Source organism: Podarcis filfolensis (assembly GCF_964270895.1).
Source record: "Podarcis filfolensis genome assembly, chromosome: 10".
Classification (NCBI taxonomy): Eukaryota; Metazoa; Chordata; class Lepidosauria; order Squamata; family Lacertidae; genus Podarcis; species Podarcis filfolensis.
In genome coordinates, this window is record NC_139612.1 from 23,882,293 (window position 1) to 23,896,479 (window position 14,187).

Genomic DNA, 14,187 nt, shown 5'->3' on the forward strand with positions numbered 1-14,187 from the left:
GAAGGTACGCAAACAGCTTTTGAGTATTGCTTGGTGTGTGCTATATTGCCCAGTTTGCTCTTCGCTATGTATGAGGACACCACTTCAATCATTAACTTGTTGCAAAGTATACAGTGTGAGTGCAGCATTTTATCACAGACCATAATAATCTGTATATTTATACCAGTTTTTATACATAATCTTCAGAAATGTTTTAGAGGTATTCAGAACTGGGAAAAGGGGCCTACTTCATCAATCCAATAATGCCTTGCTCTGGTCCCACCAATTTGTTTATTTTTAATATACCTGATTTATAAATAACATTTTAAATTTTAAATAATATTTAAACAACTGTAGGAAACTTTATAATTTTTAGTTTATAATTAAAATAACATGTATTTTACCCATATCAATCATTACACACTCACTTAGAGATTAAGGCTTATCCATTTCTAATATATTTTGGTTCATATATAGCAGATAAAAATATTTAGCACTCTATGTGCATTCATTTATTTCCAAAAAAAGGTAGTAGAACATATGAATTCATCACTGACGCTTACCATTGAGTTTGTGTTCCTATTTACAATGAATTGTTTAGAATGAGATATTTTGAGAATTGTTTTAACTTGTCACTTTCACAATCTTAATCATTCCCCCTTTTTAAAGGTTGCAATTACTAGTCTGTAACTTGTACAACTTAAATAGCAACAACAGATATCAAACAACGAAGCGACTTTCGGCACCAATTTTACTAAAGCCCTTTGGTCTTTGATGCACCAAATTAAGGCCGCTACCACTTTGCAAAGGTATAGAATTAAACAGAGGTGTTCTTCAGATATCTCACCTATAAATACTGTTCACACCCAATGAAAATAAACCATATTTTCCAAAATTAGTTGAGTTCTTAAGCCTGTGCCCAGAGTTGGCCATTGTTATGACAGCAGCAAACTTGTTCTCAAGGGAGAGCTGTTAAGATAGAATGTGTGTACATGTGATGCTACCGTTTTGGTTGGCTGGAACATGCCACAGATTATTTCGTTTGGATTGTGTGAGAGGTGGCCTCTTGTCCACCAGGATGTGCAGACCAAGTGGCCCAAGGCTCTTGGTGCTCAGTTACATGCAAGTTACATGCAAGCAATATCCACCCTGGGCTTCAAAATGTCTTGGGCCAGCCTGCCACCTATATAAGTCTCTAGATCTGGGTTTCCCAGACTCGGGTCTCCAGCTGCTTCCGGACTACAATTCTCACCATCCCTATCCAGCAGGACCAGTGGTCATGGATGATGGGAACTGTAGTGCGAAATCAGCTGGAGATCCCAGTTTGGGAAACCCTTCTCCAGATGAACTGGGGTGTACCTGCCTTAAGAAGCCCTTCTCTTCCTTTGACGGCAACCTTCAGAGCTTTGCAGCACCTCAGCAAGTTGGAAGCCACTCTGCCCATGCTCAGAGGCCAACGACGTCTTACCGAAAGCCGCTTTTTGATCAGCTTGGGGACGGTGCTGGGGGAGCCACTCCGCCCGCTGCCAGCCCAGGACAACGACGCCTCCCTTTGCAGCGGGAGACGCCTGTGAAAAAGCAAACACGGCCAGGGCGTGTCTCCCCCCCCATGCAATCTTCTCGAGGGCTTGCAAGCGACGTCCGTAAAAGGGTCCCACAGAGGCGACTCATCCGTTGGCTGCGGGTGGGAAAGCGACGCCGCTCACCTCAGAAGCTGCTCTGGCGTCCGGGATTCCTTCTCCGTCAGCAGCCTTGCCCGCCCGAACGCCCTCCGGACGCGTCGCCTTTTTGAGCCCTCGCGCTCCCCGTACCCGCGGCAGGCAGGGGAGGAAGCGTCAAAATGGCGGCGGGAGGAGAACTTTTCGGAGTGAGCGGCGGCGGCGGCTGGTGAGTTCATCTGTGAAGGGGCAGCCGGGAGGGGTGGGGGGCACCCGGCTGTAAATGGGGCTCGAGGAGGCGAGGCGGAGTAGGGTGTCTTGGGCAAAGACAAGAGGTTTCGGCGTCCCCTCCCTCACACTTTGGTGGGGAGGGGGGGCGTCCCCTCAGAAGTGAGCGTCGCCTTTGCCCAGCCTCGGCTACAAGTGGCAGTTGGGCAGGTGGGGGGGGCGGTTCTTTTCTTCCCCCCGGCCGTTTGCTGAAAGGAAGGCGCTCCTCTTGTCTGTCTATCCGGTCCGGGCCTTGCGATGGGTTTCTCCCCCCAAGGTCCGCCCCCTGCCCCACAAGCGGTTCCTGAACTAGCTCAGACTTTTGGAAAGAGGCCTGTAGAGAGGGAAGGGAAAGAAAGTTGAGTGAATGGGGAGGGAGCCAATCAGACGCCGCGTAGGCGCGCCCAGGTTGCCCTGCATCCCAGCGCACCTGGCGCGACGTCACTTTTTTTAAAAAAAATACTCAGGAAGGAAGTTTCCACCTCTTCCTTTCAGGTTTGAAACAGGGGCTCTTCTCCAGGTCTTTTAGAACGCAAGAAGCAACAATAGCGAAGCTCCCTCTAGGAAATTTCCAAAAATGGAGCTTTCGAAGTCTTCGGAATTCTTTCTCAGGTTCGGTGTTCAAGGAAGAGAGAGGAATGGGGGGGGGGGAGCGTGTTTGGCATGGTATCAAAACTCCAAGGCAGGCATGGGCAAGCTTTGGCCCTCCTGATGTTTTGGACTTCAATTCCCATCATCCCTGACCCACTGGTCCTGTTAGCTAGGGGTGATGGGAGTTGTAGGCCAAAACATCTGGAGGACCGAAGTTTGCCTATGCCTGCCAAGGTGTGCACTTTTAACAGTAAAGGAGGGGTTATGCAGATTTACATTATTTACCTTAAAAAAATATAATCTGCCGCCCAGTTGAGCTCTGAGTGATCCACGCATTTAAAAATATAAAGGCAAACAAAAGGAGGGGAAATCGATATCGATCTCACTACAAAGGTGAGTCTAGCATCTTCATGATACTGCTTTCACTGCATGCTGGAGATGCACCTCTTTGAAGTTAAGGTATATTGTATGGTGGAACTGCCTCTTTTGCTGAAAGCATATGCTTTCAGCAAAAGAGGTGGTTCCACCATACAATATATCTTAACTTCAGAGAGTGTTCATTTTGGAATGATTTTACTTATTTTTATTGTGATGGTTTTGTTTGTTTTTATAATAAATGTATATTGTATATTGGTGTAACTTGCCCTAGGATCTTATGGTGAAATCTGACATTGTATATTGTATATTGTTGTAACTTGCCTTAGGATCTTATGGTGAAATCTGACAAATAAAACAAACACAGAAACCTAATAGCAGGAAGGGTGTGTGTGTGTGTGTGTGTGTGTGTGTGTGTGTATGTTACACTCAGCATTAAAATTAGGTGTAAAACATTAAAAGTCCATCAGACTGAAAGAGGCTTCAGTTTCTGGCAAAAGACACGTTGGTTCATTCAGACCAACTTGGCTGTTCAACTTTATATTCCTGTAATGTTTAAAACAGGGATTTTTGTAGATTCAGAATCTAAAGTAGGTGCCACTTGTGAGCACATATTTTTAAACAAGATTTACATATGATCTGCATTACTGTTAATGTATCATACCAAAATTAGAATATTAAGTATTTGAATGCTGATAATAACTATATAAGCATGGCTATTTACTTTATCTGTAAACTTGTTTAAAATGTGTAACTTGGAAGTTAATGTGGTTTTTTTCTTTTTCTTTCAGTACGTCAGTAATCCCTGGCAGTTATTGATGAAGCAACGCTACAGGAGGCTGCTTTTGCTTCACGTTTATTGGAGGAAATTCAAACAGTTATTTCCTGTGAACTGGATGCAATCACTACGAGTCAGCTTACATGTGTAGATCATTGCGTTACTGTGTTAGCCACTGTCTCTATGCAGCAATGACAAGACTAGATGAGGCAAACCGAGAAGTGAACATGCACTCATCTGTCCGGTATCTGGGCTATTTAGCCAGAATTAATTTATTGGTTGCAATATGTATGGGCCTTTATGTCAGGTGGGAGCAGACAGCAGATGCATTAATACTTGTAATTTTTATCCTGGGACTTTTTGTTCTTGGAATTGCCAGTATACTTTATTACTATTTTTCAATGGAAGCAGCAAGTTTAAGTCTCTCTAATCTTTGGTTTGGATTTTTACTTGGCCTTCTCTGTTTTCTTGATAATGATTCTTTTAAAAATGATGTGAAAGAAGCAGCAACCAAATATTTGCTGCTGTCTTCCATAATCATAAGAATATTGTTTGCTTTCGTGCAGAGGATATGTGGCTGTATTCATCATCGACCAACTTTGCTGACAACAGTTGAATTTCTTGAGCTGGTTGGATTTGCAATTGCCAGCACAACTATGCTGGTCCAAAAATCCATGAGTATTATCTTGTTGGTGGTGGCTTTGGCAATGCTGATTATTGACTTACGGATGAAGTCTTTCCTGGCAATTCCAAATTTGGTAATCTTTGGAGTCCTTTCCTCTTGGTTATTTTTTCCATCCCTACTCATACCAACGAACCCATTCGCCTTGGGATGCTTTTTCAGCTGTCTAATAACGGATCCTCTTCTTGACATCTACTTCAGTGGACTTTCAGTTACAGAACGTTGGAAACCCTATTTGTATCGTGGTAGAGTATGCCGGAGATTTTCAGTCATTTTTGTTGGCCTTATCGAACTTATTTATTTCATTCTTTCAGCCCTGAAACTAGGCGATTTGGATGTCTGGTATTTTGTGATACCTGGCTTTTCCATTTTTGGAATTTTCTGGATGGTCTGCCACATCATTTTTCTTATAACTCTCTGGGGATTTCATACAAAATTAAATGACTGCCACAAAATATATTATACACACAGGACAGAGAACAACAGTCTTGACAGAGTTATGGCATCAAAAGGAATGCGTCATTTTTGTTTAATTTCAGAACAACTTGTATTTTTTAGCCTTCTTTCAACAGCAGTTTTGGGTACTGTATGTTGGCAGGTATGCTATAATGGTTTTACGTCCTCTTCTGTTGCTCTTAGAATGGGGGGATTTTGTATCAAAATTCATGGCATGTAGCAAGTTACTGCATCAGATGTGTAGTACAGTCCCTGAACATACCAAACAAGCAACCCAATCAGATGGGTGGCATGTAAATAATACAATTATTATTATTATCATTATTATTTTATTCCACAGTGGCTTAGATGAACTGCAAAATGTGGCCAGTTTACAGCAATGGATTGAAGACACCAGATGATGTTACTTTATGCTCAACATAAATGACAATTTGTATGATAGTTTGGAAGCTAGTTTTATTTTAGAATGCATATACAAGAGCCCTTCATTTTTCCATATAGAAATTAATTGCAGCCTTGGTTGTTCATTCTTAACTATCCCACAATAAGTTTGCAATGCTACCATTTTTGCTACCATGAATATTTCATTTTAGAACCGGAAAGGTGACATGTAAGTTTTCTAATAAGCAACAATAAATCAATATATTTTGCTATTTTCAAGGCTGTTTTCATGTTTCCTCATGCAATCCATTATATACTTCCACACAGTATCTTGTTAGCACTACTGAACTATTTACAGTAGGGTTGCTGAGGAATATTTGTGAATTACAGATTTTTCATTTATATGTGCTAATTGCTATAATATATCTAATGATTGCATCTGTTTTTATTTTAGAAATTCAATGGGATCTTCATGAGTGTGTTTCTGATTGTCTTGCCACTAGAATCCATGGCTCATGGACTATTTCATGAACTGGGCAACTGTTTGGGAGGAACATGTGTTGGCTATGCAGTTGTGATTCCTACCAATTTCTGCAGGTATTATGCCTTACAAGTCAACAGTTAATGCAGACATCTTATTAGGTGAAGTTATTAGACCAACTTCAGTCTCTCCCTCACCAACTAAATACAGTGGTACCTCGGGTTACATACACTTCAGGTTACATATGCTTCAGGTTACAGACTCCGCCAACCCAGAAATAGTACCTCGGCTTAAGAACTTTGCTTCAGGATGAGAACAGAAATCGCACGACGGTGGTGCAGCAGCTAAAGTGGTGCTTCAGGTTAAGAACAGTTTCAGGTTAAGAACGGACCTCCGGAATGAATTAAGTACGTAGCCAGAGGTACCACTGTACTAAATACTAATTTGTTGACTTAGATTTGGATTAACTTCACACACACACACCCGTCTTTTGTCCTAATGGTACTCTGAAAAGTTAAATATATTGACTTAGCTCCTCAGGTGCCCTCTGCGAAAAGAAGGGATTTAAGTCCATTGGAGGGTCCACTGGCGGAAGGAATTTTTTGCAAGTACCCCCATCATGTTCTGGAAGTTCACCCAACCCTCTGGAGCAAATTTTCAGAGTGCATAGGAGCAGATTTCCAGAGGGCATGGGGAAACATAGGGTTCCCCATGCTTGCTGGCAGGAGTATCGTGTGAGTATAGTTAGGAGCCAAGCCACTATGTGTGTGGATGTAATGATTTGTCTGCCTTTCCTCCTTAACATTTGTTAATAAGAAAATGCACTAAACATTATGAGAACAAAGAGAGAGGGTTTTTTGTAGGGCAGGGGGAAGAATAATTGGTGTAATGCCCCCCTGGCAAATGACCAGGCCATGCTGTGTCCTGGACACTCTGCTGAGGGACTTCAGTTCTGTATTTGTAAGGGAGACAGAAGGATAAAGCTGCACCCATCTGTGTGCGCTGTTCTGTGCAACCTCATCTTTGTGGAATGGGGGTTGCTGTTGGAGTGAACATGTGGAAGAAGAGGATGGGTAAAGAAGAGGATGATGTGGAAGAAGAGGATGGTTGTGGAACACAGGGTGGGTGATCACCTCCCGAACTCTGTTTATAAGACCAGTTAAGCTAGTTAAGAATGTACCTGACAGCTATTTAAATTGGTAGGTAATAGAGGATTATTTACCACCTAAATGAGAACTGTTTAAGTAGTACAAATCTTCTCAGTGATTTAGAGACCTGTTTTAAGACACTTGTAACTGAACATTCTAAATTAAACTAAGTAAGTCCGCACAGTGGTGAAGTGGTTCAAAGCTCAGCTGTGGGTAGTGAACAACGTAACACAGGAGTAACTTCCATTATTGCAACATAAGGACTACCTCCATTAATGACAAAAGCTAATTTCTCCCTTTTTCTTCTTCTCTCCCCTCTGTTTCTTCTAGTCCTGATGGCCAAGCAACACTGCTTCCACCTGAGCATGTACAAGAGCTAAATTTGAGATCCACTGGCATGCTTAATGCCATCCAAAGGTTCTTTGCATATCATATGATAGAGACTTACGGCTGTGATTATTCAACAAGTGGAATTTCTTTTGACACCCTTCATTCTAAGTTAAAATCTTTTCTTGAACTTCGGACCCCTGATGGACCCAGACATGATACCTATGTGTTATATTACAGTGGCCATTCTCACAGCACTGGAGAATGGGCGCTTGCAGGTATTCTACGTTTGAAGCTTTTCATAATCCTGATTTCTTTGTCTTTAAGAATATTTAAATCTTAAGATTAGATACTTGATATTTGTGAAATTTATAATCCATTTGAATCATAAATACTATGAGTAGATCAAAGGTAGAGGGAGTAGAAAAGGGTTTTAAAATCTCATTTGTGCATTTGATTTATGAAGTGTTAGAAATTTTCATATGGAATCTTAACTAATTATTACACCTTTTGAAAAGTTGCCATGGAAGCTGCATATTCATTCAAAACACCACAATATTTTGAATTTTGCCCTTGTTAGTTTCTTAGAAGAATTTCCAGACTACAAAACCAGCACAAACAGCTTGGAGTGAGATGCTGTTTGCTCTTCTTTCATGTTGTATTATTTCTGGGTTTTTCCGAATTTTATACTATTCCACCTTTGCAGATGCATTCATGGAAATGGGACTGCAGTAGTATAACTGAAGAATCTAAGCTAGTGTCTGTTCACAATAGTCAAAACTGGAAATTGCAAAGGAGTACAAGATTATTGCCTCAATTTCAGTTAGTCGTAGCTGACTAAAAGCACTCCATGCTGTTGCTTTTATCTGAAGAGGCTTAACACAAAGTTCGAAGCAGTTATAATGTCAAGTTATATGTCAAGGGAAAGTGATAACGGAGGAACAGGAAGAAGTTCCTTGACAGTCATATGCGAAGCTTGTATTTAGGCACTTCACAGAATTTGCATTAAAGAAAATATGGCATAATCAGAAGAAGGAAAGGGGCACTAGTGACAGATTGATTTTGATCAGTTTACTTCGCTCTCACAGTGAAAACCATAGCATACAGTCTATCCCTGCTTTTTGAATACAACCAGAATTCAGAACTGAAGAGTGGCTGATATTGTAAGCGTGCCACTTTTATCAGGCCTTGGTGTCCTGTGCTAGGTGGAACATGCAGTCATTAATGGTATGTATCCTGCAGGAGAGGGGAGGTAAGAGAATTTCAGCTCATGCCCAGTTCTTTGGATTCAAGACAGTGTATCGAGTCTCCTAAAAAGATTTGGTGAGAATGAAAATCTAAACATCTAGTTAGTATTCTAATATGTAAAGGATCCTCTGAGGAATAACTCTGTGTAGCAGAGCAGCATAGACTGAGGACTCTAATGACATCTTTAAGGAAGGTTTACTGTGTTGGACTTGTCTAATGATGTTATTTCATTGTTGGAGGCTTGGTAGTTTAACAGTGGTGTGTAAAATAAACTGCTAAGTAGTCATAAATAAACCATGAGCAGCAAAACAGCTTGGAAAGTTGAGTTCACTGACTGAACGCAGCATCAAGGTTTGGGCAGTAAAGCTTTGTCTGTATTACTGGAACTGCCTGCTTAATTGCCACCTCTTCAAATGTGCGTGTATAATAATGTATTCTGCTTAGAATTACAGCACTTGTATGGAGCAAACAGAGAAAGCAGGAAGTAGCTATATTGTGTTAAGAGAAGTATGTGGACAGTTTGTTTTATTTAAAGATTCTGATCACAGCATGTGATTTTAGGGGGGTAACGTATGTGCTTTTCAAGTAGTGTTTCCTTACTTAGGCCCAGAAACTCTGAATATAATCAGCAGTGTTCTTTCAGGATTTTGAAACTATTATTGGAGAGGCCCCAGAACATCTCTATTTTAACAATATTACTCGATAGCATTCAGTCAGTTACCGAAATGCACAAACAAAGGGAGATTTGCCATTTATTTTGTTCATTACAAATGAATTACTGGAATCCTTATTGTTGTTGTTTTTTTAAAAAAAATATTTTTTATTAAATATTTTCTTGGTTTACAAAAGTACATGCATTGTTTCTTAAACGTTGCTTTGTGGTAGCACTTTGTGAATTACCGTATTTTTCGCTCTATAAGATGCACCAGACCATAAGACGCACCTAGTTTTTGGAGGCGGAAAACAAGAAAAAAAATATTCTGAATCTCAGAAGCCAGAACAACAAGAGGGATCGCTGCGCAGCGAAAGCAGCGATCTCTCTTGCTGTTTTGGCTTCTGGGATAGCTGTGCAGCCTGCATGCTCTCCATAAGACGCACACACATTTCGCCTTACTTTTTAGGAGGGAAAAAGTGAGTCTTGTAGAGCAAAAAATACGGTAATTAAATAAGAAAATTCCACTGGAAGCTGACCATTTTTCTAGACTAGCGCAACCGAGGAGTTCAGAGTTTTGTTTTGTTTTTCTTTTATCACAGTTCCTAAAAGAACTGATGAAAGCCCTAGGGCAACATCTCTCCTAATTAAAAGTCAGCTGCTCCCCCGAGTGGCACTTCTGCTACTTAAGAGTTAGGGTGGCTGCTCCAGTTACTTCTGGTTATATATCATGCTGCTTCTTTTAGGATCAAAATGGAAATTCCTAGCAAGAGCATGGAAACCTGGTCATGCCGAAGGCATCTTGCTAATTTTAGATGCATGGACTTTTAGTGAAGGGTCACAGTTTTTAGACATTTGCAAGGGATTAAAAAGCTAAGCAGAAGTGAGTTTTTAAGTGGTTCCTGAATGCCTTTCCTAAGTTAGTGCCAAAAGCATGAATTTCTCAGCTATGATCAGAATTAACCATAGGTGCAAGGATTGGAGGGATATTTTCAGTTTCTGGGCCCAAACAGGTAATTATTCTTTTAATTATTATTTTTGTCACAGTTGATAGCTTGGGTCCTCTATTCACTAGCATTCACAGCTTCAATCCAGCACGCACGGCACCCTTTTCATATGCAATCAGTCTAGAAATGGATCTGAATATGAGAACATTGTAGAAATTCAATGTGTTCCGCAAGTATTTTACATCCTAACCTGCTGTGTTAGAAGCTAAGCTCCCATGTGAATGTTTCATTTTCAGTAACAATTATATTTCTGGTTTCCCCACAGGTGGTGATGCATTACGGCTCGACACACTTATAGAATGGTGGAGAGAAAAGAATGGCTCTTTTTGTTCACGGCTTATTATACTGTTGGACTGTGAGAACTCTCAGCCGTGGGTTAAAGAAGTAAGAAAAGTCAGCGACCAGTATGTTGCAGTTCAAGGAGCAGAACTGGCCAAAGTGGTAGACACAGAAGAGTCAGACCTCCCGCACCTTGGTGATTTTACCAGAGAATGGGTTGAATACAACTGTAATCCTGACAATGACATCAGCTGGTTTGAAAAAGGGCGTACTGTGAAAGCCATGTATGGCGTGTCAAAGCGGTGGAGTGACTACACATTGCACTTGCCAAGTGAAAGTGATGTTGCCAAACACTGGATGATATATTTCCCACGCATCACTTACCCACTGATTCATCTGGCAAACTGGTTCTGTGGTCTTAATATCTTTTGGGTTTGCAAAGCTTGCTTTAGGTGTTTGAAAAGATTTAAGATGAACTGGTTTCTTCCCACAGTTTTGGACACAGGACAAGGCTTCAAACTCGTCAGATCTTAATTTAAGAACCAAAGATGATAAGAACTGGGAACTCATAGAAAATATGACTGATTTTTATTTTTAACAGTTTACTGTTTGAAGAAACTTTGCTACTTTTGTAGCTGTATTCCCTTTGCTCATTGTCCCGAGCAACTAAAGTATTTGCAAAGGGTTTAGAAACCTCATTAGAAAACAAAAAGCAGCAAAAGTGTTAATTGTTACTGAGCTGAATCTGAATTCCATGAAAGTTATGAAACATGACCATGTCCTTGAGAGACTGGTTTGTCTGCGCACTTGCACAAATTGATTTAAATTGGCACAGTTTCCATGCTTTTTACTGTTAAATACCTGATGTGTTCTCAGCACACCACTTGGCACTCATATATAAAAGGAAGTAATTATGATCATACGTTGCTTTGATAAATTTCAGGCTTCCAGAAATAACAATGAACTGAAATTAAAACAAAGCAAAGAACCAGGTCAGGAAGCTAGTAGCAGTCCAGGAATGCTTAAGTGAATGTAAGTTTGATAGCTTTTTTTATTGGAATTCCATGTACTTAGAACAGCAACCTTACAAGATGCATATATGGAAACAACTGTCATTGATGTCAGAAGTATTCTTCGGATGGCAAGGCATGAGGTTGGACCCAAATCTTAGCCATCCATGAGCAGAAAGACTCCTTCCATCAGTGGAAGGCTTTTGATCCAGTTCAGAAGCTGTTCTCTCCAATAGATCATGGTATTACAGATTTAGAATTCCTTCCAATGCTCTGGCACAGGTTTTTGGAGGATGCAAAGGGCTACAGGAAAAGGAAGCTCAGCAAAAATATTCCCCACTTTCTACCAGTGGAACACCCCCTGTGGAACTCCACTAAGCAGTAGCAAAATCTGGATCCAAGCCATCATGTTTCATCTTGGATATCATAGTTAATATCTTCATCAGAGTTTGTAATGGCCTCACTTAAAAATGATACAAAGGTAGGCAGGGCCTTGAATTCACTATTGTTGAATTCAACAAAATTGGCTTGGTATCAGACCAGCTTTGTTGTCTTCACTTATATTAATCAGGTGGTAACGATCTCCTGAAATCTATTTCTCTCCTCAGACTGAAGCACATTATCTTTCTTAATGTAAGGGAACACAAAAGGCTGTTTGTGGAAAAGAATATATGTTTTTGCCTCCTTGAGGCTTCAAAATCTGGCCTTAATCATTTAAATTCCAAAACTGGAAGGGGTTGAAAAAGGTGCTCATATGAGAGAGATGATATCAGTACTGTAACTGCCTTTTGAATATTTCCAGCTGTTGGATTTTGGCTCATTCTATTCATTTAAATAAAAGCTACCATCCACAAATACTTTTATCACTTTGCTAGAACTGCCAGATCTTAAAACTAAAATCCCTGTAAACTAGTATCACACCCCCACACGTTTACTTTCCATGTGGAAGTTCAAGTGTCAAGTTTCTCTGTCATCTATCAAATTATATCAAAACTCCGCTTCATGAAAGAACACATACTGAGACATACGGTGCGTTGAAAGCACATTTGAAACACATGTTCCACTTCAAAGAATTATAGGCCACCATAGTTTAGTCCTCACAGTTACAATTTCAAGCAACCATTAACAAACTACAGTGCCTAGAATCTTTGAGGGGGGAAATGTGCTTCAAGTGTGCTTTAAAGGTATAGCGTATATGCAGCCCAAGGCAAGGATGGTAGTGGGTATGTATAACCGTGACTACATGTATAAACGTGACTACACATCCAAATTCTTACATTAACTTTTTTAAGGGAAAGTTATATTATTTTTAGCTACCTGTCAAGCACTGCAAAACAAGTATTCACTATTTAATGCATTAAGAGCAATTCACATATCCAGGCAATTTGCCATAGAACATTTGCTGAAAACAGCCATTTAATATTATTTCTGCACTAAACAAACCTTTCTCTCACATAGATCATGGTATTACAGATTCCGGAATTTATTGGTAGCAATTTCTTCTCTTGCATAGCCAACCCCAATGGCAGTAATAACCTGCAGATACCTATGTTCCTAAACTAGATGTTTGCACAGAGAGATAATGAAGAGGTGCTGGTGAGAGCAACTGTAGGTTTGTCCGGCACAAATAGTAACAAATATCAGGGCCCCCTTCTCCCACGACTATTATACTGGGATGGAAGTATGATCAAAAGTCAGGGAGTGCTGTTTATTCCAAAATGAAATGAAACGTGCACAGTTAACTGAGGGATGTCAGAATCTGAGGCAAAGGAAGACATTGAACAAGTTGAATGACTTGTCACTAATATATGACGTTTATTAGACATGTAAGCAGGCCCAGATGAATTCAAGGAGAATATTCCTACCCTGACAAAGTGTTACTGGGTTTCTATTTTCAAGTGCAGGTTCAGCCGAAATGTCATATTTGATTCCAGATTAATAGTTTCCAACAACCTACATCACATTATGCTGAATGGAGTGAATAAACTAGAATGTACGTGATTTACTGACACCCAACATTTTGTGTGATTCTTTTGATATTGTTTGAGAATGACATGGTTCTGTGCAGAGATTAGCTTGGCTCTTTACATTTCATTTTGCTTCCTTTTTATACTTCACATTTCCTAGAACGTGCAAATGTTCTCCAAATAGTTTTCATCTAATTGAAAAGCAGATAAATGATCTCGGCAAAAGGAGGAAGCCATTTCCTTTCTCATACAATTGCACTTTCATCTGTTCTAATTTATTTAGCAGTGCTTTGAAACTTTCTCAACATTGAAAATGAAACATTTCTCTTGGATACATTGTGCTTCCTTTGGATTAAAAAATGCTAATCTCACTAACATTGAGCTAAACCAGAGTGTTAAAGGAGTTTATTGGCAGCAAATGGATAACATTGCTCTTATTTTTTTTCCCCATTGTTACCACTCAGTTTGTTTTTTATTGAATTTGTTCTATAAAGGGATCGCTTAAATATATGTGGCTTTTTTGTATGCTTTTTAAATTTTGATTTCTCAAGTTCTACATTCAGTTACCTTTTCAGGTATTCAGTTTCATGGTCTTTTTGTTTGTTTTATTATTTGTTATATTCAAAATAAAAACCACAATAAGATTGACTGAAAGTAACATTCATGAATGACCTGACCTTTATTTTCTACCTGGGAATGAGACAGCTAGACAAAAGGCTGCTTTGCACTTACTGCTAAAACCATGGTTTTGCATTATGTGCTTGACTGATCCTGCTAGCTAGGGATGGTGGGATTTGTAGTCCAAAAACAGCTGGAGACCCAAGTTTAGGAAACCCTGCCTAGCTCATGGACTTTGCTAGCATTTAGTTTCACTTTCAATGAATCCTTGCTTGTAGGCTGG

At 40.0% G+C, this 14,187-nt stretch overlaps 1 protein-coding gene across 3 annotated transcripts; it reads left to right on the top strand.

Moving 5' to 3' along the window:
• Positions 1-1,130: 1,130 nt before the first annotated feature.
• TMEM168 (transmembrane protein 168) lies at positions 1,131-13,944 on the top strand. Of its 3 annotated transcripts, XM_083574501.1 has the most exons (6): positions 1,575-1,866; positions 2,400-2,516; positions 3,662-4,928; positions 5,622-5,764; positions 7,127-7,401; positions 10,296-13,944. In XM_083574501.1, the coding sequence occupies exons 3-6, from the start codon at positions 3,792-3,794 to the stop codon at positions 10,841-10,843; spliced, it is 2,103 nt and encodes a 700-aa protein (XP_083430627.1). In that variant the 5' UTR covers positions 1,575-1,866; positions 2,400-2,516; positions 3,662-3,791; the 3' UTR covers positions 10,844-13,944. The 3 variants fall into 3 exon arrangements, with proteins under 3 accessions (XP_083430626.1, XP_083430627.1, XP_083430628.1); XM_083574500.1 differs by lacking the exon at positions 2,400-2,516 and having other exon boundaries at positions 1,131-1,866; XM_083574502.1 differs by lacking the exon at positions 1,575-1,866 and having other exon boundaries at positions 2,295-2,516.
• Positions 13,945-14,187: the final 243 nt, after the last annotated feature.

Coding starts and splice junctions, on each gene's coding strand:
- TMEM168 (XM_083574500.1), top strand. CDS start 3,792: ATGTGTAGATCATTGCGTTACTGTGTTAGCCACTGTCTCTATGCAGCA. Junction 4,929..5,621: donor TGGGTACTGTATGTTGGCAG/GTATGCTATAAT, acceptor TTTTTATTTTAG/AAATTCAATGGGATCTTCAT. Junction 7,402..10,295: donor TGGAGAATGGGCGCTTGCAG/GTATTCTACGTT, acceptor GTTTCCCCACAG/GTGGTGATGCATTACGGCTC.